At 40.0% G+C, this 23,801-nt stretch overlaps 1 protein-coding gene across 1 annotated transcript; it reads right to left on the bottom strand.

Moving 5' to 3' along the window:
• Positions 1-312: 312 nt before the first annotated feature.
• RPGRIP1 (RPGR interacting protein 1) lies at positions 313-23,357 on the bottom strand. Its single transcript, XM_069964190.1, has 24 exons — positions 23,302-23,357; positions 21,521-21,653; positions 21,142-21,437; positions 20,946-21,045; positions 19,699-19,842; positions 19,510-19,615; positions 18,107-18,130; positions 16,414-16,560; positions 15,044-15,117; positions 14,824-14,963; positions 13,404-13,567; positions 11,135-11,428; positions 10,654-10,771; positions 10,118-10,567; positions 7,819-7,958; positions 7,369-7,717; positions 7,109-7,245; positions 5,695-5,904; positions 4,313-4,436; positions 3,674-3,768; positions 3,255-3,447; positions 3,054-3,144; positions 1,591-1,721; positions 313-827 (listed from the first exon to the last, which is right to left on the bottom strand). The coding sequence occupies exons 1-24, from the start codon at positions 23,306-23,308 to the stop codon at positions 679-681; spliced, it is 3,816 nt and encodes a 1,271-aa protein (XP_069820291.1). The 5' UTR covers positions 23,309-23,357; the 3' UTR covers positions 313-678.
• Positions 23,358-23,801: the final 444 nt, after the last annotated feature.

Raw genomic sequence — 23,801 nt, 5'->3', positions numbered from 1 at the left:
TTTCACCTTATACCAAATTTTTGTGGTATCCATATGAACTAGGGCGCATACCTTCATAAGATATTGTTGCCTTTATGTTAATACAACAGTAGGTTGAGCTTTCGGCATTGGAGTGCTGAAAAAAGTTATAGGGTTACTGCTGGAGATGAAGACTGATCGCACTGTTGAAAAGGCAGGGGGTAGCGAGTACTACTTTTTTTAATACCAATATCTCCCATTTTCATGTTGAAATAATATTTTTTTTTAATATTTACTATTTATTTAAGGATATTTTTAAGTTACAACATTTATATAATGACAATCATCCTCGTCAAAAAGCACTTTGGCTTAAAGGGGTTGTCTGCTGTCCATGACCATCCCTACTAGTGTGAAGATCCCCTGCAAAGTGCTCTGGAGGGTGCAGCTTAAAATATAGGCTATTGTGTGGTACCTATGTTTGCTTGTCGTTAGAAATTCATATTGTGTTGTATACAGAGAAACCTTTCCAAAAAACCAAAGAGCATCCCCTTATCTAACCCAGAATTCCTGTGACAGATTTTTAATTGGACTCTATATATGCATACTAGCCATCTTCTTTTAGAAGATCATCCTCTTAGAAGACCTCTTGCTGGTTGTCTCAATGAGATGACACTGTATAAGGATTAAAAACACAAAGGGACATTTAACTCCATTATTCTGTCAGAGCACTTGACTTGTGGTTATGGAAGGTGATGAATGGCCTCTAGACTTCATTCTTCTTTCCCTATAAACAACCCGTGCCGCTTCTCTGGCTTCTATCACCACACGTAGGGCTCCAATTATTTGCCTTGGATCAGATACGTCTAGAACTGAAGAAAAAAAACCCTAAGAAATGCAGCTTTGTCATCTTCAAGTAGTTTCTACAACAAGCCAGAATTTATAATTTTGTTATAATTTAAACTGTTAATTTAGGATTAACAGTGAATTCCACTCTTTGTTTAGGAAGTTTGGCTATCCATGGCTACGAACGCACCAAACCCATAATGCATGCCACCCCCATTCACGCACATCACAGGCTTGGCGTGTTTGTAGCCATGGATAGCCAAACTATTAGCGCAAAGAGTGGAATTCACCTCTGATCTGGCAGCGGATGTTATGACAGATACACTTAAAAAATCTGTTACTAGGTATTTTCTGCCTTAAATGAGGGCAGCAAAAACTAGCGACAGAAATGCTAAACAAATGGTGTATTACTTCCATAATTCTGTTCATCCATTCCCCTAATATGCAGCATAATAAGATTCATGCCCCCCCCCCAGGCCTCCAGCTGCTGACTGACAGCTGACTGCCTATACATCAGCAGCTAGTGGGCGGAGTTTTCTGCTTCTCATGAATATCCAGGACTATCAGGCTCATGCACATAATGGAGAGGACTACTTATTTGTGTTATTCAGGAGGATATCTCCGAATCAGCTGCACAGAACAATGTAAGTGATACATTATACTGTTCAGCTTCTCTGTCACTAGATTATGCTACCCTTACATAGGATAGCATAAACCTACTGACAGAGTCTCTTAAAATTTATGGCAGTGTAAAGACAAGAGATTTTGAAGCAGTAAATATTTGCTTACCCTGTAAAGTTTCTTCGGCTGGGTCTATAGCTCTTCTCAAAAGGTTTCGCAGGTCTAGATAGGCATATCCTAAATCACGACACTCGTCATGCTCTTCATTCAGTGGATCGCTCACCACTGTAAACTTTAACCTTTGTTGTACCCATGGAAAAAAAAAAAACTTTTAAGTTTAACTTTTTTTTTTTTTTTTTTAAATAAAGTGTTCAATTATTTTAATGAGCAGCAATAATGACCTGGTAAATCTCCTACATCATTTGCAGTTTGGGCGGTTTTCTTTGCCATTATTTACAAATCATATTGACTAAAGTTCCCTGCGGTGATTAAAAGTTTTGGATGAAGTTATATAAATCATAGTAAATAAGATGTCTAAAGCTGGGTTTCACAAATGGGTAATTTGTGCTACTTTGGATGCTCTGAAAAGAAGTAATCTATTTTGGCTGTCACCTGATTCTTAGAACTATTCGAGTAGTTGCCTGTGATAAGGGGGAAATAGTGAATGCCATTGGTAGTCGTTTTGAATGATTAGATAGGTCATACGAAACGCTATATTTTTGTATGTACTAAATAAACCTTTCTGATTAAAAAGTAGAGTTGCACTGTTTGGGTGGAGACTCACTTTTGCTTAAAGGGGTTATCCAGCGCTACATAAACATTCTTGTCTCCAGGTCTCCAGGTGCGGTTTGCAATTAAGCTCCATTCACTTCAATTGAACTAAGTTGCAAAACCTACACCAAAACTGGAGACAAGAGAGGTGCTGTCTCTGGAAGAAAGTGGCCATTTTTTGTAGTGCTTTATAACCCCTTTAATGGTGGATATCCCATAAGTGGCACCCACACCTATATATTTATGGCTTATTATATACCTTTGGCATAACGTTTTAAAGGGGTTATCCAGCGCTACAAAAACATGGCCACTTTTCCCCCTACTGTTGTCTCCAGTTCAGGTGCAGTTTGCAATTAAGCTCCATTTACTTCAATGGAACTGAGTTTCAAAACCCCACCCAAACTGGAGACAACAGTAGGGGGAAAGTGGCCATGTTTTTGTAGCGCTGGATAACCCCTTTAAGTTTTAGGGCTTATTCCCATGTCCCGTATTCCACTCTTTGGACTCTTTCCCTGCCTGGCAACATGCATCAATATGATGTCGGGAGTGGGGAAAGTGCTTGAATCTTTGTGGCACTATAATGACACAGGTGTGCCGCTGCTTTTTTACGGTAAATTGGAGATTCAAACAATACAGTGCTTCCCCAACTCTACAATCTGTAATATATGGGATGTGAGACTAACCCCTTATAGTGTCTTTTTGGAGAGGTACATTTTTACAATGTGTCCAACAAACTTGTTGCATTTAAAGGGGTTATCCAGAGCTACAAAAACATCTTTTTCATGGCTATTAACACAAACCATATGACTTCTGACCATAGCTTAATACAGTGTTTTACCTGCAAAAATAAAAACACATACCTGACTCTTTTTCCTGGAGTGTCTGATCCATCCAGTAGCATATAGAGATATCGTCTACGATCTACATGGTTTTCCCCATCAAGATGGATCACTGTGGGAACAGAAATCCGTCCGTTTAAACAATATCAGCCATGATTATCTACAAGTGTCCAAATCTAATGTTGATTTTGTCAAGTCGAGCAGTCACTATGCTGTCCTAACCTTTACTGAAATGGTAGAAGATCTCTTCACCACGGAGAGGCTTGCGTAGTGATAAAGGGGTCTCTGTTTCCTCAGGGGGTACACCAGGAAAATGAAATTCCACAAACACTCTCTCCACTGATGTATCAGCCACCACGTGTGAGCATGGGTCTAACATTAGAGAAGCAACCTCGACACGAATCCTAGAGGAAGGCTTAAATAATACAGACATGGGATAAAACACTGTACTGTCCATCTATACTTTAACTATAATAATTTAACTTAATGCTAAATCATAGATATTCAGTAGAGCTGAGAATATCCGGTCTATTTGTTGCCAAAAATTGGAGGTGGAAACTGGTTAATACAGCGACTCAACTCATTGGTTTTCAGATTTCAGGCCTTTCCACTGCAAAATATGAATGAATTTATTCACCTACCGATTTATATGGATAAAAAGGTTCTGGAGCTATGACAATATCATCATCGTCACTATCTGTAATCTGGAAAGCAAGAAGGTTCTTTGATGTATCACCTAGAGAGACAAGTTGCTTGTTAAATTTAACTTAAAAGGGAAATCCAGTGAAAATTAAAAAGCAAGGCAGGCAGGGGGGTGCGGAAACTTAACAGTGTATACGTATACCAGTCCTTGTGGCTCCGTAGCACCACTCCTGACGGCCACCGGTTATCATTTTTACCCAGCTGGAATTTGGATATGTTATGTACCTGGCTGTTCCAGCTGCAATGTCACGCCCCAGTCACTGATTGGCTGAGCAGGCAGTCACTCAGCTGGGTATGTGAGGTTGCAGCTAGAAGAGCTGCAGGAGGCCGATAGTTGTCAGCTGGACCCCGGAGTGGATAGTTATAGAAAAAAAAAAAAAAAATATCCAGCAGCACAGAAAATAAGTAGTATAGGCTTCAAAACTCACATCATCTTTTTTGGATAGTTATAGTATAGTTATAGTATACTTTGTTTAATATGATCCCGCACCCCCTGCCTGTCTCATTTTTTTATGTTATGGTACTTCTCCCTTAATCCGTGTATTATTAGGTATTAGTAATCAAGAGGCTTTTGTTACCTTTTCCTTTTGGTAGGACTTGTCTGACAGACTTGAAAGAACTGGCATATCTGGAGTCCTGCTCTGATTCATCTTCACACATAAGACCTTCATTGTGTCCTTCTTCTTGTTCCTCCTGGAAATCCTGCAAATGTGAAGGTGTAAAATATATTTAAAACACATGAAGAGATTTCAGTAAGCTGTCATTTATTCTGTACAGTTTCCCTAATGACAACCTACATGCATGGTCATTTTATAGCAAAGTGCCAAAGCCATGATAAGATCTTAGGCTATGTTCCCACAGCATGAGAGACCAACCGTTTCGTGACCCGGCCTGGTCACGAAACGTCGGCTCTCTGAGAAGATCATCCCGGCCGGTACTGCAGTACTGGCCGGATGATCTTTCACGCTGCAAAGTTCTGATGCGGGCGCATCTGAGCGCGCCAGCATCAGAACTCCTCACAGCACACTATGAAGTGTGCAGACACAACCGCTCACTCCATAGTGTGCACTGACAGGGCTTTCTGCGGCTGCTATTCAATGAATAGCGGCCTTAGAAAACTAACATGTCAGTTCTTTCCGGTGACGTGAGGGATCCCGGCCGGAGCGTATACTATGTGTATACGCTCCGGCTGGGATCCCATAGAAGATAAGGCAGCGTGTCTATTCGTACAAAGTACGGCCGTTGTTGCCGATTGCACCAATGGCCGTCCTTTTACGAAAGGATATGCTGTGGGAACATAGGCGTATCCTGGAAATCAGGAGAGGCTCTCCCAAACCTAGGAAGTGTTTTTCCTAGAACTTTATACTCTTGTGGCACTAAATCTGAGACCTTTTCACTCAGCCGTAATATGACTATACACAGAAGCCAGAGGAAAAAGTATAAGGTTAAAGGGTCATTTTGAACATTTGCTCAGTGATTCATGATTCTGCAGATGGCTAATCAAACACATCAGTAATCCTGTCCATAACTGCGGACATTACAGACGTGCAAATTGGGCCTTATTCTTATTCATTATGTAATGCAATTGTGTAATATACTCTGAGCATGAAATAGAAAATTACAGGACTATTCACTATAGAATAAAAAGCTTTATGAATAAAAGCAGGAAAATCCATTTAAGAAATAATAGTGAAGCTGGTATATATCACACTCATGTTATCAATTATTATTTACACTTGATCCTGGGGTTCTCTGGGACTAAAAAACTACTGCTGTTTTCCTCCAGAGCGTGGTGTGTTGCAGCTTGCTTCCATTGAAGTGAATGAACCTGAGTTGTAATACCACACATAAGCTAAGGACAGGTGTGGTGCTGCTTTTGGTAAAAATCATTGTTTTTCTAATGCTGGATAACCCCTTTAACTATATAAAGTCAAGCCATACTTTGCATTCAACCACCCACCTCCACATTCATGTCCATGTCGTGACTCTGGAGATCAGCATCATGTCTGGTGTCTTTCTGCTTCACCTGTGGGTAGTCTGCTGTGTCTCTCCTTCCCCTTTTGTTAGCACTTACATCTCTCTGTAGTTCCTCCTCAGCCTTTCGTGACTTGGATAATGTGTTTAATTGAATCCTTGAAGCATCTCTAGGTAGCGTCTTCCTAGCCTGGTGCTTAAAAAATAGAAAACCTTTAAGTGACTTTGTACTGCTTGCATATACGGTATAGCTTCACAGACACTCCACTATGAGAGTATAATACGTTTCTACTTACTTATAAACAAAGTAGTAAACATTTTTTTTACCTTTTGATCAAAACAGCAAATTTCAAAGTGAATGGCTATAGTAACCATCAGGTTACCATCATGCTGGCCACATGATGACTGCTTATACCTACATAATGCAATGTACACTAAGGCCTTCTTTTGCAGTTTAAAAATGCCACATAAAAGCATTTTTTCATTTTTGCTTTATGCATTTTTGTAGAAAGTTTTGTAGTGTTTGTCTAAAATCTCATGGATCTCTCATGAAAAATATGAAAAAACAACTGCACGTTTCCCCCCCCCCCCCCCCCCCCCAGGAAAATTACCTTTATTTTCAGCATCCTTTTAACCCGCTGTCAGTTCCCATTTAATACTTTGAACAGAAAATAAAACACAGCTTCTTTTGTCAGGGGTTGATCACTGGATGGTGCTTCAAATTGATATTTCAATTAATATCAGATTTTATTATAAAAATTTAAGATTGGGAGTACCATGACTTGTAAAAGTATACTAAGTCTCTTGCACTTAATGAGAACTAGTATCCCCTTGACAACATAAACCCTGCTCTGAACTGAAGAGGGGCAACAACCCCGAAACAGTTGTATGCAAATAGGAAACATTTCCTTTTGGAGAGATTGTTTGGCTTGGCTTTGATTTCAAGTCAATGTTCTAAGATCTCCAAAAAGACTCCAAGATTGAGTGTAACACTGACCTGAAGAGGTGTGAGAGCTACTTTGCATATCCCAGCCCTTCTATGGTCATGGAGTTGTGCTAAATTATACACTCCAAAGGTGTGGTGTGTAAAGCATGCTTGAGAAAAGCCCCTGTATGTAACAGAGCGGGCCGAAACGCGTTGCAATAAACCCTAGTCTTTAATGTGCGAGGTCCTGTAACACTTATTGATGCTATATATCCTACCTACATTACCTATATGCACCTGCGTTGCACCACACAGGGGAACCTATTGGCCGACCGGGTCTTACCTGGGCCCCTTCGATTGCTTCTATGGTCATGGAACATTGACAGCTAACATTATATAAAACAGTGAGTGAGCAATATTCCATATTTTATGCAGCTTTATACCAATCATGTCAAGGCATTGAACTGTCTTGTACCTTCTCAGATGTTAAGTCACTGCTGGTTAAGGATTCCCAAAGACTTTGACCAGGGGCATGATAAGGATTTTTCCATTCCAAGCTTATCTGTACAGAGCCAACGCACTTGCCATAAGCACTCACAAGTCCAAAATCCCCTTTTAAAAGTAATTTGAGGAATAAAAAGAAAGGAATAAGACCCAAAAGGCTAATAAGGAAGTCATGTTTGTACTGTTGTTAACAACAACCTATAGGGAGCTAGTGAAATGTGTACCCCTCACCTTGAATGCTGTTACCCTGTGTCAGTCTTAGGAGCGGCACCTCAGCTCTTCCCAGGTAGACTCCTGGCTGAGTTTCTTCATCATCAAACACATAAATATACAGACGCTCTTGCTGGAGATAGCGCTCCAGGTCAGTGGTGATCTGTAGGGGATAGACAGCTTCATACTCAAACTGAGGGTTGTTGCTACTGGGTATAATAGAGGTAGTATGGTCTGGGTAATGGTAAAAACGATAGACAATGTATGGACTTGGTTGATGGCCCAGATGGCTCCCTTTCAGACTTCTACAACCCCATATCTTGATGATCAGTTCATTCTGGAGTCCGCCATTTAATGGTGATTTCCAGAACTAGAAAAGAAGAGTTAAAAAGTAATTCTATCAGTGTGTGATTGATGGCTGACTATAATTTTCATAAATTTACTTGGAAATTTTGTTTTATATACTCTTACCTTTTCTGTATTCCCATGCCTGCGGGTGGATAAGTAGCCATGAGCTTTGCTCCTTTGCCTTTGAAGACACTGGACATGGGACAGGGGTCCATGAAGACGCAGCCAGTAGCTCAGTTCCCCGATAGTCTCCCCAGATTCATCTAATGATAGCAAGGGAGTCATTGTTATCATTGATTCATCAATATATCAAACCCACATACCAGTTATTGAATATATTATGTACTATAGTTCTTTGGACACTCCACACTGTAATTTAAAGTTATTTTCCCACAATAGCTCCAGAAAATGTCAGTCCATGAGAAAAACACGTCTCCTACATAAGGCTGTGGATGGAATCTATAGATTTCTACTTATGCCATGTCATGGTTTTGTACGACTTGAAGGCTAGGTTCACACTATGTAAAAACAATGGCCGTATTTGATAACAATGGCCGTTGTTGAAATACGGCTGTTGTTTTTACATAGTGTGAACCTAGCCTAAAAGTGTTGTGTTCCTGTAATACTGGTGTGTGGATGAGCCTACATATAAAATCCATGCAAGGCTGGGTTCACACAACTTTTTATGTATTTGTGTGCATCTTTTTTTCCATTGACTTCCATTATAAATAAAACGGATCAAGACGCATCCATTTTCTTAACATACACAAAAATGTGGTGAACTACATTTTTGTGTACGTTAAAAAAAACAGACGTGTTTTGATCCTTAATTTTTAATATTGGAAGTCAATGGTAAAACTGTTCAATGCAGATGCGCACAAATGCATCCATTTCTCCATCCGTTTTTGGCATAAACGTATGAAAAAAAATTTTAACCCTTAGACGACCCAGGGCGTATAGTTACGCCATGGAAGTCTGTCCCCAGACGACCTAGGGCGTAACTGTACGCCCTGGGTGTTATTCCCGCTATGAAGCGCGCTCCGGAGCGGAGCGCGCTTCATAGGAGGTGGGGGCCGGCTGCAGTGAGCAGCCGGGACCTCACCGGCAATGACACGCTGCAGCGATCGCGCTGCCGCGTGTCATTAACCCCTTAAACGCCGCGATCGCGGCAAGACCGCGGCGTTTAAGTGTAAGTGACAGGGGGAGTCCCCTGTCACTTACCGATCGGGACCCCCGCAGTGTGACTGCGGGGGTCCCGATCGGTAAAACGGACTGCTGGAGGTCTCTTACCTGCCTCCATGCGGTCCGATCGGCTCTCTGCTACTCTAAGCCTGCACAGGCAGGCTCAATGAGCAGAGCGCCGATAACACTGATCAATGCTATGCCTATGGCATAGCATTCATCAGTGTAGAAATCCAAGTAATGTATGTAAAAGTCCCCCAAAGGGGCTTCAAAAGTGTAAAAAAAAAAAAGTTAAAAACACCAACACACTACCCCAAAACCCCTCCCCCAATAAAAGTTGAAATCACCCCCCTATCCTATTATATAAATAAAACATATAAAAATAAATAAATAGATAAACATATAATATACCGTAGCGTGCGTAATTGTCCGATCTATTAAAATATAACAAGTGTCATTGCGAACGGTAAACGGCGTACACGAAAAGAGGGGAAAAAGTGCGCGGATTACCGATTTTATGTTACATTATATATATAAAAAAATTAATAAAAAGTGATCAAAACGTCCGATCTTCACAAATATGGTATTAATAAAAACTAGAGATCATGGCGGAAAAAATGACACCCCATACAGCCCCATAGGTGAAAAAATAAAACCGTTATAAGCGTCACAATAGTCCCATTTTATTTATAATTAATTGCCAAAAAAAAGGATTTCATTAAAAAATACATATATATATAACATTAGAGAATCTGTGTAACCTGCATATGGTTGTGTTCGGGCTGACCTATAGAATAATAGTGTCATGTCGCTGTTACCATATAGTGCATAACGTAGACACAGGAACCCCCCAAACGTTACCGTATTGCATTCTTTTTTGCGATTTCACCAATTTATATCTTCATAAATAATATATTTGGAATTCCATCATACATGTTATGGTAAAATGAATGACGCCATTACAAAGTACAACTATTCCTGTAACAAATAAGCCCTTACATGGCCTGTAGATAAAAAACTGAAAGTGCTAGAGCTCTTAGAAGGGGAGGAGGGAAAAACGGAAACACTAAGATCAAAATTTGCGCGGTCCACTGGGTCATTTTGGGCCTGGTCCTCAAAGGGTTAAAGGATTGCAAAAACATAGTTTGAACCCAGCCTAAGGAATGAACATACTTAAATTGCAATCAATGGGAAAAAAGCATTATGTAAAAGTATCAGCAACCATTGTTAGTACATTTACCAGTTAGAATGATAGAGTTGTATACTCTGTCTGTGGTTTGCAGTGCTGATTCTAGTTTCAGACGTCCTCTTGCTACTTCATAGTGGTCAACCCCTTTAACTTGATAAAGCTCAACTGTTAGTGTCCCAACTCTTAAATAGCGCAGAAATTCAGGATCTGGAGTTACTGCATAGCGAGAAGTGAAGTTGTATTGAGGCCTAATTCCAGAGACGACAGGGGTTGAATGGGTCTCAAAGTCGTATAAGGAATAGATACAGAATGTGATTGGTTGAGGGTCTTTAATAACTCCTATGCCATATGGGGTGAAGCATATATCTCCAATATGAACCTCAAACAGTGTTTCCCCGCGATGCAGAGATGGAGGTGGAGAGACCCCAATCTCAGAAGAGGCAGAATCTTCAGTATTCAGTCTAAATGGAAAGGTGCCATATGCAATGTCTTTGAGCTGAGCTATAAGAAAACAGAAAATACAGTATATATATATTGACACTATTATCTTCTGCATTATACAGTCCATTGAGAGTAAAACGATTTACCTTCCAATATCTTGATTTTGGAGTTCTGCTTAAGAAGTCTGGTCTCATAGTGATGCACCTTTTCTTCATTCTCTCGACTTTCACATTCTGTTCTGAGCTTTACAGTCTTCAGCTCCTCCTGACATTGCATAGAAAACAATATAGCTAATAGGGGATAAAACAACTATAACAACAGAATACAGTAAGGTACAGATTGGCCGTACATGTGTTGCTGGTACACTTTGTCAGCCTATTTATAGTAAATCTAATCTGTTTCATAATTGTGGGGGTAGCCATCTTGCCTGTACTGTTTGGCCAACATTTGGAGATATATTTTACAGCAAGTCCCACAGACATAGACACAATAGACTGTCCCAGGCCCTATTCACTAGAATGGTAAAATTTTCTGGGCATGCTGTGTGACCTGTGTAGAAGTCATTTCTCTGGGAGGGGAGGCTGAGCTGTGTATAACATTCTACTATTCTTTTATTTTTCATGTTACCTGGTAATCATTGTTAATATTATGCTGCAAGGACAGCATCTCACGGGTCTTCTCTAACTCTAGAATTGTCTCAGCATGAGCTGCTTCCATATCCAGTATCCTTCTTTCTATTTTCTTCTCCATGACTCTGCTCTCTCCCTCCTTCATTTGAAACATTACAGTGTCTGTATGTGATTCAATATCAGCTTGTCTGGGGTTATTGTTTTCTTCCTTTTTTTGCCTTCGGTCATTAAAAAGATCATTTTGCACATCATTTTTGTCCGTCACATTTTGAATGTCTCCAACCTTGGTTAACTACATCAAATGGAACAAGTCAGCCAATCAGTACATTATAATAGTAGTAGTAACATAGTGGTGATAACAACAACACATGAGATGGTGAACACTTTGTATATCGATGTTCTAAGCTCGGATATTATGTAGCTTATGGTATTATGTTTGGGTACATTCACACTGCAACTAAACTATAGCTACTGTCTGAGATTATGGGGGTCATAAGTCACTGCTAATAGTATATTTGGATAACAAAAGGTTTTCCTTCCCCTTCTGATATTAGATGAGACTGGTAACTTCACGGGAAGAAAGGATATGCAAAATAGCTTTCAGACCACTTAGGGTCTTATTACACGGAGCGATTTTTAACAATTAACGACTAACGATAAATGATCGCAAACAAGATTGTTTATCGTTAACCTGAAATCGTTCACCATATTACACAGAACAATAGATGTTGGTTGCGATTGTTACTATGATCGTTATTGCAATCGTTACTATGATTGTTTATTCCTTCTGATCCCAGCAAAACAATGAACAATGTGCAATTACACTGAACGATTAGTGAACAAATGTGAAACTTGAGCGAACAAATGTGGAATTACAGCGAGCGATTAGCGAACAATAATTTTAGGTTCAGATCTAAATCAACGACATACGAACGCTTTTTCAATCGTTGCCTGCAATTACACAGAACGATTATCGTTTATATTTGAACAATATAACGATTTTTCGCACGATAATCGTCCCGTGTCATAGGGTCCTTAGAGGAAGTGTCTTTCCTTTCAAATCATTATTTGACTGCAACTTGGAGTCTAGGAACATTGACAAGGGATACATGCAAAGCCAAAAATCTCTCCAAAAGGAAAGAATACCCATCTGCACACAGCTGTTTCAGCTTATTGCCCCTGATAAGTACAGAGCAGGGTCTCTGATTATCCAACCAGCACCCTGTTGTGTACTAGTAAGAGGCAATTACCCTGAAACAGCTGTCTGCGGATAGGCATTTTTTCCCTTTGGAGAGATTACTGGCTAGGCATATATCCCTAGTAAATGTTCTAAGGGTCCTATTAGACAAAGCCTATTTTTTTTTTTTTCAGATTAACGATAAACGATCGCAAGCTAGCACTTTTGCAAATGACCTAAAATCGTTCACGAAAATACATGGAATTGTTAGTGACGATTGTTATTGCAGCCATTTTATCTACGGTTATCGTTTGAGTGATTAACGATTAGCGAACAATTAGTTTAGGGGAAGTTCAAAAGATGTGATCAAGGATATACAAAGGACTTCTCATTAGTCGTTTGATCATTGCCCGCCTACACACGGAAAGATTATTGCCTAAAGTGTCACTGTCGTTATAACTTTTAAAACCTAAATTAACAGTGGATAGGAAATAAAGCAAGTTTGCGAATTAACATTCTTTTTTTTTTTTTACTTATCATGGAGAACACGGCACTTCCTGTGTTCTGACTCTTTTTTTTTTTTTGCAGTCTACAAACAGGAAGTCCTGTATGTCCCACGCCATCTGAGCGCTGACAGAGAAGGAAGTCATGTGATTGATGGACACATTAAGCCGTGACTCTCTGTACTGGCTGGACTTGTGGCAGCACAAGTCAGAAAATCTGCCTTCAGGAGACTGGACCTGGATTTCTGGTAAGTTCAGCTTTCTGTTACAGCATGATAACAACAGAAAAAAATAATGAATGTAAATTGCAAACTTGGTTTTATCACATCTACTGTTAGTTTAGATTTTGAAAGTTATAACGACAGAGACACTCTAAATTAGAAAGATTTAACGATTTTTCGCACGATAATGGCCCTATGTCTCCTGGTTGGCATAAGACTGAAGGGAAAGCCACCTTCCCTAGGTGGTCTGAGAGAGCTATTTTGCATATCCTCTTTTCCCAGAATTCCCAGTGATGTAGGAATGACCTCTAAGTCTTCACAAGTCTCATTTGACCCCTATCACTTCTCTGGGCCAGTATTTTTCACCTGGGCTTTTTGTCTTCTAGTCTCCTCTTTCTGGGGAACATTCTTAGCAGTTGTTAAAATCAAAATATCTGATACTTTGTCTTGGAGATTATGTATTTCTTGCATCTTCTCCAGCAGCTGAGACTGCAGCTGAGATATCACTTGTTTTAGATGGTCATTCTGCTCTGAGAAAGTTAGAGGACAAGATTATTACAATAAGCAGAGAAGACACCATTTTAGCATGTAGCAATAATACTATGTTATACAGTATGCACACAGTAAGTTATAGCTGATCTGTGCAGTACTTGCATATACATAGTTAGTCAATGGTAAAAGAGGGGGGGGCATTGGTAAAGGAGCAATTTGAATGTGTGTCCCTATTGATCACATTGCACTCTGAATGTAAATTTTGACATTATAAAGCAGCCCTGATTGGATTTCTTTCTTTTTTTGGCAGAAATCAATAGTCCAGGCAATTTTAAGAAACTTTGTAATCGGGTTTATTAGGCAAATATGCCATTATCTGCATTCAAAAGGACCCCTCCCTCCTCTCTCTCATCCACTGCTCATTATCAGGAAATCTCGACTCTTTTACATCAGTCGGGCCCTGTCTGTTATATGGAGAGGGGAGAGGGAGGAAGGAGGAAAGAGATTAGTCGCCAGCAGAGAGCAGAGAACAAAGGATTACACAGCGGGACCTGTGTGAAAACCTGTATTCAGAGGTCCGAGAGGTCAGTGCTGACTTCAGAGGAGATATCCAGTGATGTAGCTGTAAATTAACTATTTGATGTCCTGTTTTGGTGCCTCATCTCCCTCAACCCCTCCCCTCTCCATAAGAGAACCATGAAGACAGGGGGGTTTCAAACTGCTTTTTCATGATAAAAATGCATTTTTCGGCTAATAAACCCAATTACAACGTTTCTTAAAATCGCCTGTACTATTGATTTCTGCAAAAATTTATTTAAACGACAGTGAAACTTTAAAGTATTTCTTCCACTTCTCAGACGTTACATTGACATGTCAAAAGTTTTGGTTGGGGTCTTGGGGTTCAGATCCCCATTGATCACTGAGTGCCTCACTCCCTGTCCTGTTGCAGAAGTCAGATTCTATAGTAAGTCTACGAAGACTGACTCCTGCAATGAGAGGGGTAGAGCAGAGAGACAGGTAGTGAATCAGTCAGCTGGCCCCATCTAGTAATCAGTGAGAATATGAAAAGTCAGACACTGACTGATCAAAACTTTTGACATGTCTAAAGCTTTCTAAAGTGACAGTCTGCCATGACTATTTCTATAACACAATATATATATATATATATATATATATATATATATATATATATATATATATATATATTCCAATTTGCTGAATATCATTGCAAGAATATCTATTAGTTTTGCCATTAGATTAGATTAGATATAGTGATTTATATCTACTCAGCCACCTTTCTCTTGATGAAGGAGTTCCTTGCTCTGTGTTAGCTCCATGACATGACATTGAAGCTGTCCCTCCAGCTTTGTGATCTGTGCCCTCAGCTCGGCCTCTGTCACTTTCCAGGAGTTTAGATGTTCTGTGTTCAGAGAACTGACAAAGAAATGCAATGTTCCTTACCAGTCAGATCCATTTAGGAACATCAGTCACTCAACTCGTACGTCTGATCGTACCTTTTTAGAAGATTCTCATAGTTTTCTTTAAGAAGTTCTTTCTCTTTCTCAAGATCAGACACTCGCTCCTGAAACTAACACATAACAGCAATGACTTTTTATTTCAGTACACAGCTGTAGGGTTGCAGAGTGTGGAGTTAACTAGATCCCTTAAAAATATCAGTGAATGAAGACTGAAGGACATTTAATGTAACATCCCACTTGTACGAAGACGTGAAAACACTAGATGGCGCCATCTTCATTACCAATGGTATATTATGATGCTGTTATTGGAAGTGATGTAGGCATAAGCTTTGCACTAGCACACAAAAGCAACAACACAGGAAATATTAGCTATTTTAGCATAGGTCCCAAGTGTCCCTCTTTTGGAGGGAAAGTCCCTACTTTTGACCCAAGTCCCTCTGTCCTCTTTACCCCTTACATGTCTCTCTTTTTGACCTAGAAATGAGATTGGCATTAATTTACTTTCTATGTTGCTCTAGAAAGTGTCTGGTTCCTTACTATATAATAGATGCAAACTTGCATATTATTCCATCATGTGTTACAAGTTGGATCCTAAAAATTGTTTTATTCAGATGAATCAAGAGACATTATGGCACCTTTCACACATGCAGACTCATTGATTTCTATGGCCCCATACACACATCTGTAGGTGTTACGGATTGGTTTTGGGAACGTGAGCTGTGTCGTAAAAAAAAAAAAGTCATTGTGCGTCCGTGTTACCTATTTAACAGTGAATCCCTGCAAATGCGGACAGTTACTGAAACACATTTGTAATCCCCTCCGTAGTTGTCCCTCTTTGGCCGTCCAAAATGTTGGGCGGTATGCTTTAGTATACAATTTATATCATCTTTAGGCTATGTTCACACAACATATTAATTTCATTAACAACGGCCATTCTTTTCACTGAAAAGAACATCTTTTGGTAATGAAATCAGTACATTTGCATTGATTTTAATGCAACAATGGCTATAGTGCATACACATAGTATATACTATGGCTGTTGTTGAACTGCGGCCGTGGAAAGTAATGAGCATGTCTATTGTCTACGGCCGCAGTTCAGTAAACAGTGGCCATACAAAATAGTTTTGCACACAATGTAAAGTACTGCTGCCGGCTGTCATCAGCAGAGCAGGGAGAGAGCTTCATCAGGTAAAGTAACCACAGTGACTGGGGTGGACCGGAGAGCAGGTTCTGCACTGGGAAAGGTGAGTATAGTGTAGTTCATTTTTTCACCCCCCTCTTTCCCCCAGCTGGCTGTAATTTCTATTTAAACTGGAGAACACCTTTAAACCATCTGCAATATCATTAAATAGGGAAAAAAAATGTATCTCAATCCTTAGGCTCCTTATTTAGTGATTTTTATCTACCTCAGTAAGAGACTTCTGCAGGTTGGCCATGTTCTGCTGATCGATCTCCAATGCCAGCACCTTCGCTCTCTCTTCTTTTAGTTGTGAGCTGAGATTCTCTAATTGAGTCACCACAGCTTTGTGACTGAGAGTCAATGACTTTTGCTTCTACCAGAAGGAAAAAAGGAAATTATATTTAAATATGAGTAAACACTTTTATTGCCTAAATGGGCATTGTCATATTCCATGTTCTAGATCAGGGGTGTCAAACTCAAATACACAGAGGGCCAAAATAAAAAAAATTAGACAAAGTCGTTGGCCAAGTTTGATATTTATTGAAGAGTGCAAACAGTGTTCTTCATACGGTCAGGGAAGTACCACATGTACCCCCCATGCACATACCGGTGTCCTATGGGTATGGCTGGGTTGCAGCCTGGTATACTGGATCCTCTATGGCAGGAAGCGTATAGTGTCATAGGTGGTATGTACAATGTAGATGCCAGTGGCGGATTAACTGAACCATGGGCCTAGGGCTTTTCACAGAACTTGCCCACATGACATAGTTATAGTTCACCTTGGGTGCTCCATCCATAGTTCCCAAAATTTTAAAAATGCCCCCTCCTGTAGCCCATGTGGTAGCCTCATTAATAGTAACCCTTAATACTGGTCCATACAAATAGGTGCCAACTCACAGTAGTTACTCTATTATTTCCCCCATACAGTAGGTAATCCCCCTTACAATAGTCAGTCCCCATCAATAGTGAGCCATATAGTACTCAGCTCCCCTTAATATTGCTCCACATAGTCAGCCCCCATCAAAAGTGCCCCTTATAGTAGTCAGCACCCATCAATAGTGCCCCATATAGTATCAGCTCCCCTTCATAGTGCCCTATACTGTATAGTAGTCAGCCCTCGTCAAGAGTGACCCATATAGCATATACTATATACTATACTGCAGCCCCTCTGCCTGCAGGACGCACACGGCGCAGGCAGCATGTGTGATGATCTAGTTACACTTTCTGTGCCAGGACGCTCATCGCCTTCTATCACAGCTCACTTATGGGCTTCTGGCACCACATCCTGGCACAGGCAGCGTGGTGATATTCCCACATACACACTGTACAAGGTGCGTCCTAAAAAAAATTGTAATATGGGCAGTCCGGGCAGTAGTTAGCTGAGCTGTCCTATCGGTTGGCCAGCTCTAGAAAATCGATTGATTTCCTCTGTGGGCCAAAAGCAACGGCCCCCTGTGGGCCAGAATTTGTTATGCCTGTTCTAGAAACATGAAAAGTTTTAACTGGTCGGAGTCTGGGTATTTAGTCCCAATGATTATTAGATAGACCCAGGAAAGCGCGCACTAAGCACATTGTCTATCAGCTCTGTACCGAATGACCAAAACGGTCACATAAGGCATGTTTAAGGGACCGTCTTGGCCCCATAGAGAGAGTGCCACCATGCTCTCACTCCACTGGTTTGATTGATCAGTCAGGGGTTGAACACTGAAGGATTAACTATGAAGATATATAGATTAGTATATAAAGAATAGTCAACTACTATATACTTTATTTTCGATTAGCACAACAAAACAATTTGCTTGCACATAATCTTTATAAGCCAGAATTTACACACAGAAATACACACGGAATTGCTCTTTAAATCCATATGTTTTTGCTAGCTTACTTATAAATGATAATTTCTAGTGAATACAACATACCTCTTGCAGCTCTGTCTCATAAGACTGGCAGCAATAAAAAAGATAGGATAATTAAAACACATCTGCTATAAGTTACATAAGTATAATAGCAACACTCTACAAATAGTTTTCATTAAGATGGTGTTGGTGATATTGTAAAAAAGCATAATGGTTTCTCTACTATAATGGCTCCGATTTATTGGGCTGCCTTACACCTGCACTGCTTGTCTTTTTCCCATAACAAAGAATCACAGTTAATGTTTTAAATCCTATTGCCTGAGTTGTGATTAGTTATGGGAAAAACCAGACAGGTTTCAGGTGTTGCGTGGTCACTCAATAAACATGTAGAGGGCCTGATCCTGTGAGTAAAACTAAATAAATCTTAAAGGGGTATTCCTGGATTGAAAAAGAAAGGTCTGTAATTATTTCTTGGGGTCTGCTAAAAATAGAAAATATTTGTTACTTACCTACCCCACTCCCACGCAGCTCCTTCTGGTCCTCTACTGTGTGTATCTTCTTCCTGCTTCCAAGACGACATGTTAGAGGAGGACCTGCCCACTCAGCCGATCACTGGCCACAGTAGTGTTCCACCTCAGTGATTGGCTGACTGGGATGCCCTATTCCAATATGTATTCTCAGAAGTAGCTACAAGTTGTGAGCAGTGGGGGACTGAAAGGTGCCAGAACAGGAGCTGTGCGGGACAGGGTTAGGTAAGTTTTGTATATTTTACATTTTTAGCAGGCTAAACAATCTATACAAAAAGGGATAATCCTGATATAAGACTCATTTATATGATTCCAAATGAACACAATAATAAATAATTGGTAAACACCAAGCTCCCCCTACTGGTGGCTGTTTACATTCAAAATTCTAGTAACCAGCAGAAAATAAGGCGGCACTCACCAATAAAGTTTGTGGTCTTTATTGTAGCATAAACATACACTGATCGATGGGAGATACAAAGGACGAGGGGGGCGTTTCAAGCTTTAGAGCGCTTCCTCTGGGCTATTGGTTTTAATAGGCCAAAGGAAGTGCTGTAGAGCGTGAAACTGCTGTTTCCGCCAGTGGGACGCCCCCGCATGCATTATCTCTCACGTATGTTTGATCGATGTATGTTTATGCTACAATAAAGACCACAAGCTTCATTGGTGAGTGCCGCTTTACCTTCTGCTGTTTACTATGTTGCAAACTACATTCTATCAAGGCAGAGCACTGTGACCAAGGGTCTCCCGATCTCTATCCCAGTAAGCTGACAGCCAACTGTATGAGGAGAAGAGGCATAATTGATAAAGTTGTGCTTGGACTCGTTTTTACTGCTATTATAGTTCTAGCTTTTAACCGTACAATAGGATATCAGGGAATATGGGATAAATCAACACTGAATTCTGGGTCTAAAATTCAAAAGGTTATGTTTCAGACTTTACCTCTTTAAGTTGTTGGAATTGCTCTTTGAGAGCACAGAGACTTGTGCTCTTTTCTCTGAGTTCCTTTTGCAGGCGAATATTTGCCACATTTTCCTGGATAGTTGTCCTAAGACAGTACAGGTTTGGTAGAAGTATTTTATTACAAACAACACACATGATCTTGAAGGGTAGGGTTTTAGCCACGCTCACCTCTGATCCTCCGCTTGCTGCATGTGGTGCAGGGAAACTATCATGTCTGTTCCTAGTTCCTTTGGTTTACTGAAAACCATATTCTTTAGTAAGGCAGCGGAATGGTCATCCACATTACTGGTTTGCCCCCTAATGATCTGGTACCTGGAACAATACATTCATTTAATAGTAGTATGGTGGGCCAGGGAGGTCCTCCTTAAACCTTAAAGTGTAACTGTCATTTAATTTTTTATTGCAGAAATCAGTAGTACAAGCGATTTTAAGCAACTGTAATCAAAAAGCTGTTTCCCAGCCTCCCCCTTCTTATCTGTTTATTATCAGGCAAAAAAGTCTTCATTACAGAGGAGCAAAGTGAAGACAGATTTGCTGAGTCCATTAAAAACTATGGAGGGGGGAGGGGTCAAGGGGCATGAGTGAGCAGGAAGAGGATAGAGACAGCTTGTGCAGTTTGCAGACTGTCTGGGCACATAAACCACCGGGTTCACAGGTCAGAAATGTCAGTGCTTATCTGGGAGCTTGGTAAGATAAGATTAAAGGATGAAATGTTTTGCAGGGCTCACTTGGTGCTCACTCACCCCCCCTTGTCCCCCCCTCTCCATAGAGCATAATGGACACAGAAATCCTGCTTTTTCTGAAGTGAGGGGGGAGGTAGGAAAACAGCTTTTTGAGTACAGAAAGAAACTAATTTGCTTAATAAAACCTATTACAGAGTTTCTTAAAATCGCTTGTACTATTGACAATTATTGATTTCTGAAAAATTACATTTAAATGACATTTACACTTTAAGGCTATGTTCCCACGTCGCATCGGACCGGCTATTCCGTGACCCGGCCGGTTCACGGAACGGCTGGTCTCTGCCAAGATCATCCCCCGCGCGCCCGGATCAGAACGGAGCCGCTTGCTTCTTTGTGTGAACTGACAGGGTTTCATACGCCCGCAATTCACTGAATTGCGGCTGCAGAAAACTGACATGTCAGTTCTTTGCGGCCCGGCATGGGATACCGGCCGGAGCGTATTCAATGTGTATATGTTCCGGCCGGGATCCCATAGAACAAGAGGCAATGTTCCACACTGCATTAAGTACAGCTGTTGTTGCCGATGGCAACAACGGCCGTACTTTTACGTAGTGTGAACATAGCCTAAAATTTTTTAGGATGCTACTGTATGGACAAGAACAAGGACAGCAGCCTGGCAGGGAAAAGCGATGGCATGAAATAATCTCAAGGACATTATGATAGTATACTTACAATCTGTCTATCTCAGCTCTTGTTTTATCACTAAGAGTCTCGATACAGAAATCACCACTCGAATGCGGGTGTCTTATATTTGGTCCTTGCACAACTAAACCTGGAATTATAAACCATCAGTTAACCTAGAAAATTTTAGGCACTGTGCCAAAGGGTCATCTTTTGGTCATCTTTTCCCTTTGAGGTCAATACCAACCTTTTTTATATTTATCCTGTAATATAATGGCTTTTCTAACACCAGAATCTGTCCGAGCTGTTACTGTGCTATAGGGACAGTGTCGGCAGCCATTTTGAAATTGTAGTCTTTGCTTGTAAGTAGTAAGTCGGTGCCTTAGGGCTTCATTTCTACGTTCTAAGTCTCTCACACGCTCCTGTAAGTCCTCAATCATTTCCTCAGCCTCCAAATCTCGACCATCTCTCCGTGCACCTGGTACTTTCTTTTCTTTTTGTTTTCCAAGGTCCGAAGTCAAACGCAGCAATTTAGTGGCCATTCTATTTAAGGAAAGACAGGTTTGTCCATCTTGAACACTATTTCTTTACTAAACTGGGAATAAGTATGTAATTTTGTTGTGTACCTCTTAATTTTGTCTTCTTGTTTTCTGGCATAATCCTTGAGTAGTAGATTCTCCTCATGAAGATGAAGAAAATTATCCTCTAGCTCTTCACGGGATATTAGAGAAACTCTCCGTCTGGCCTTCAGATCTTTCTCTACATGATAAAGCATATATTACTTTACCAGCTCAAAAGATGCAATCAATGACATACGGATGACTTGTCGTTAGTCATGTGATAGTTGCCCTAATACACACTGAAAGATTATTACTTAAATTTGAACGATATAACAATTTTTCATACGATAATCGCTCCGTGTAATAGGTCCCTATAAAACAGAACAAGGCATAGTATAAAGATAGTGTGGTGAAGGCCCCAATACAACTTACTGTACCTGCTGTCTCACTGTTATAGAGTGTCACTGTTATATACCTGTCTTTATCCCCTAACTCCAGTCCCCAAGTACCCTCAAGAGGTCAATGAGGATATCCTTAGTATTTCACAGGTGAAATCCTTATAGTCAGTACATCAGGTATCATTACTAGCGATGAGCAAACCCGGTTCGGGTTCGAGTCCATCCGAACCCGAACTTTCGGCATTTGATTAGCGGTGGCTGCTGAACTTGGATAAAGCTATAAGGTTGTCTAGAAAACATGGATACAGCCAATGACTATATCCATCTTTTCCACATAGCCTTAGGGCTTTATCCAAGTTCAGCAGCCACCGCTAATCAAATGCCGAAAGTTCGGGTTCGGATGGACTCAAGCATGCTCCAGGTTCGCTCATCTCTAATTATTACAGGTGTCCTTTGTATGGGATATCCTTAAATAATACCTGTTGCGATGTGCCTAAGGGCTGGAGATGAGAAACACTGCTCTAGCGGACTGCTAAGATTAAAAAAAGAAAATCTCATGCTTAAAAAGATTAATACCGATAAGCTAATTTTGTGCTTAGTTATGTTTTCTTCACCATCATTGTGACCAAAATAGTTATATTACTTCAAGCAAGTGTATCTGCATGGTTCACATAGACGCAAGTTTAACCCTTCAGTGAAACAGATGTGCCCTTGGGATCATGGGTTCAGGATATGTGGCAGGTGCTGGTTATTTTATACAGATGACACTGGGATGCATTTTCAGGGTGCTGTTGGGTTGTCATGGAAGTCTGAGGCCTAAGGGCCTCCAGGCCGGTACTCCTCTGCCTCAGTAAAATCATAATACACCGTATCACAACTTATTGCAGTGTATTGTGCACACGATTAAGAGTTCAAGTAAAGCAAAAAGGGTAAATAAAACAAACAAACAAAAAAAACACAAAAAAGGATAGAAAAAACATGCCTTGTTCCCATTTATCATTGTAATAAAATATAAATATGGAAAAAAAACGTTATTACAATTGTCAGGTGTACAAATGTCCAAGCTAGTAATAGATTATGTTATTTAGTCACATGGTGAATGCCATAAAAGAATTATGTTTATTTTTGTTGTTACCTCCCAAAAACAATAAAAGTGATCAGTCCTATGTATCCCAAAATGGTACCAATAAAAACTACAGCTCATTCCGCATAAAATGTGCCCTTACACAGCACTGTATATGGAAAATACTACAGCTGATTGTATCTCAAATCAATTTTTAAGGGTTTTAATTTTTTTTTAAAGTAGTTAAACATCACAGAAACAATATAAATGGTATTGTATTGACCGCGCATTAACATAATGCTATAAAAACAAAACCCCAAAAATGTCAGATTTACATTTTGTACACTCCACCCCACCAATATAGAGATATCTACAATATATCATACCTTTCATTTTGGGAGCCTTTTGAGTCACATACCTCGGGAAGGAAGATGCTTTTGCTAAATCTGAAAGTAGATATTACAGCGTCACTAACATCATACTACTATCGTATATGTAAAATATATATATATATATATATATATATATATTTATATATATATATATATATATATATATATATATGTGAATTCCTTGAATTTAGTGAGAGTTTTCGAGTACATTACCTTGTATAGCTGTTATTACAGCTGGTCTGCAGTCACTGTCTTTCACTGGAAGGTCTGCAGAAGTCTCATCAAAGAGTGACATCTTCAATTTATCATAGTTCTTCTAACCTACAGACACATTACATACATGGCATTAAACCAGTGGATGAACCAGTTAAGGCACTGGATCTTACAATATTAGCTTGTTTACAGTGCAATAAAACAATATTCATAGTCTTTTTGTCCTTCACATACCTTACTGTGAATTTTCTCTTCTTGCTGTATCCTTTTTAGCTGTGTCA

This window comes from Dendropsophus ebraccatus, chromosome 3 (genome assembly GCF_027789765.1).
Source record: "Dendropsophus ebraccatus isolate aDenEbr1 chromosome 3, aDenEbr1.pat, whole genome shotgun sequence".
Classification (NCBI taxonomy): Eukaryota; Metazoa; Chordata; class Amphibia; order Anura; family Hylidae; genus Dendropsophus; species Dendropsophus ebraccatus.
Note: the sequence above shows the minus strand (reverse complement) of the source record. Positions and strands in the feature narration are given on the sequence as shown.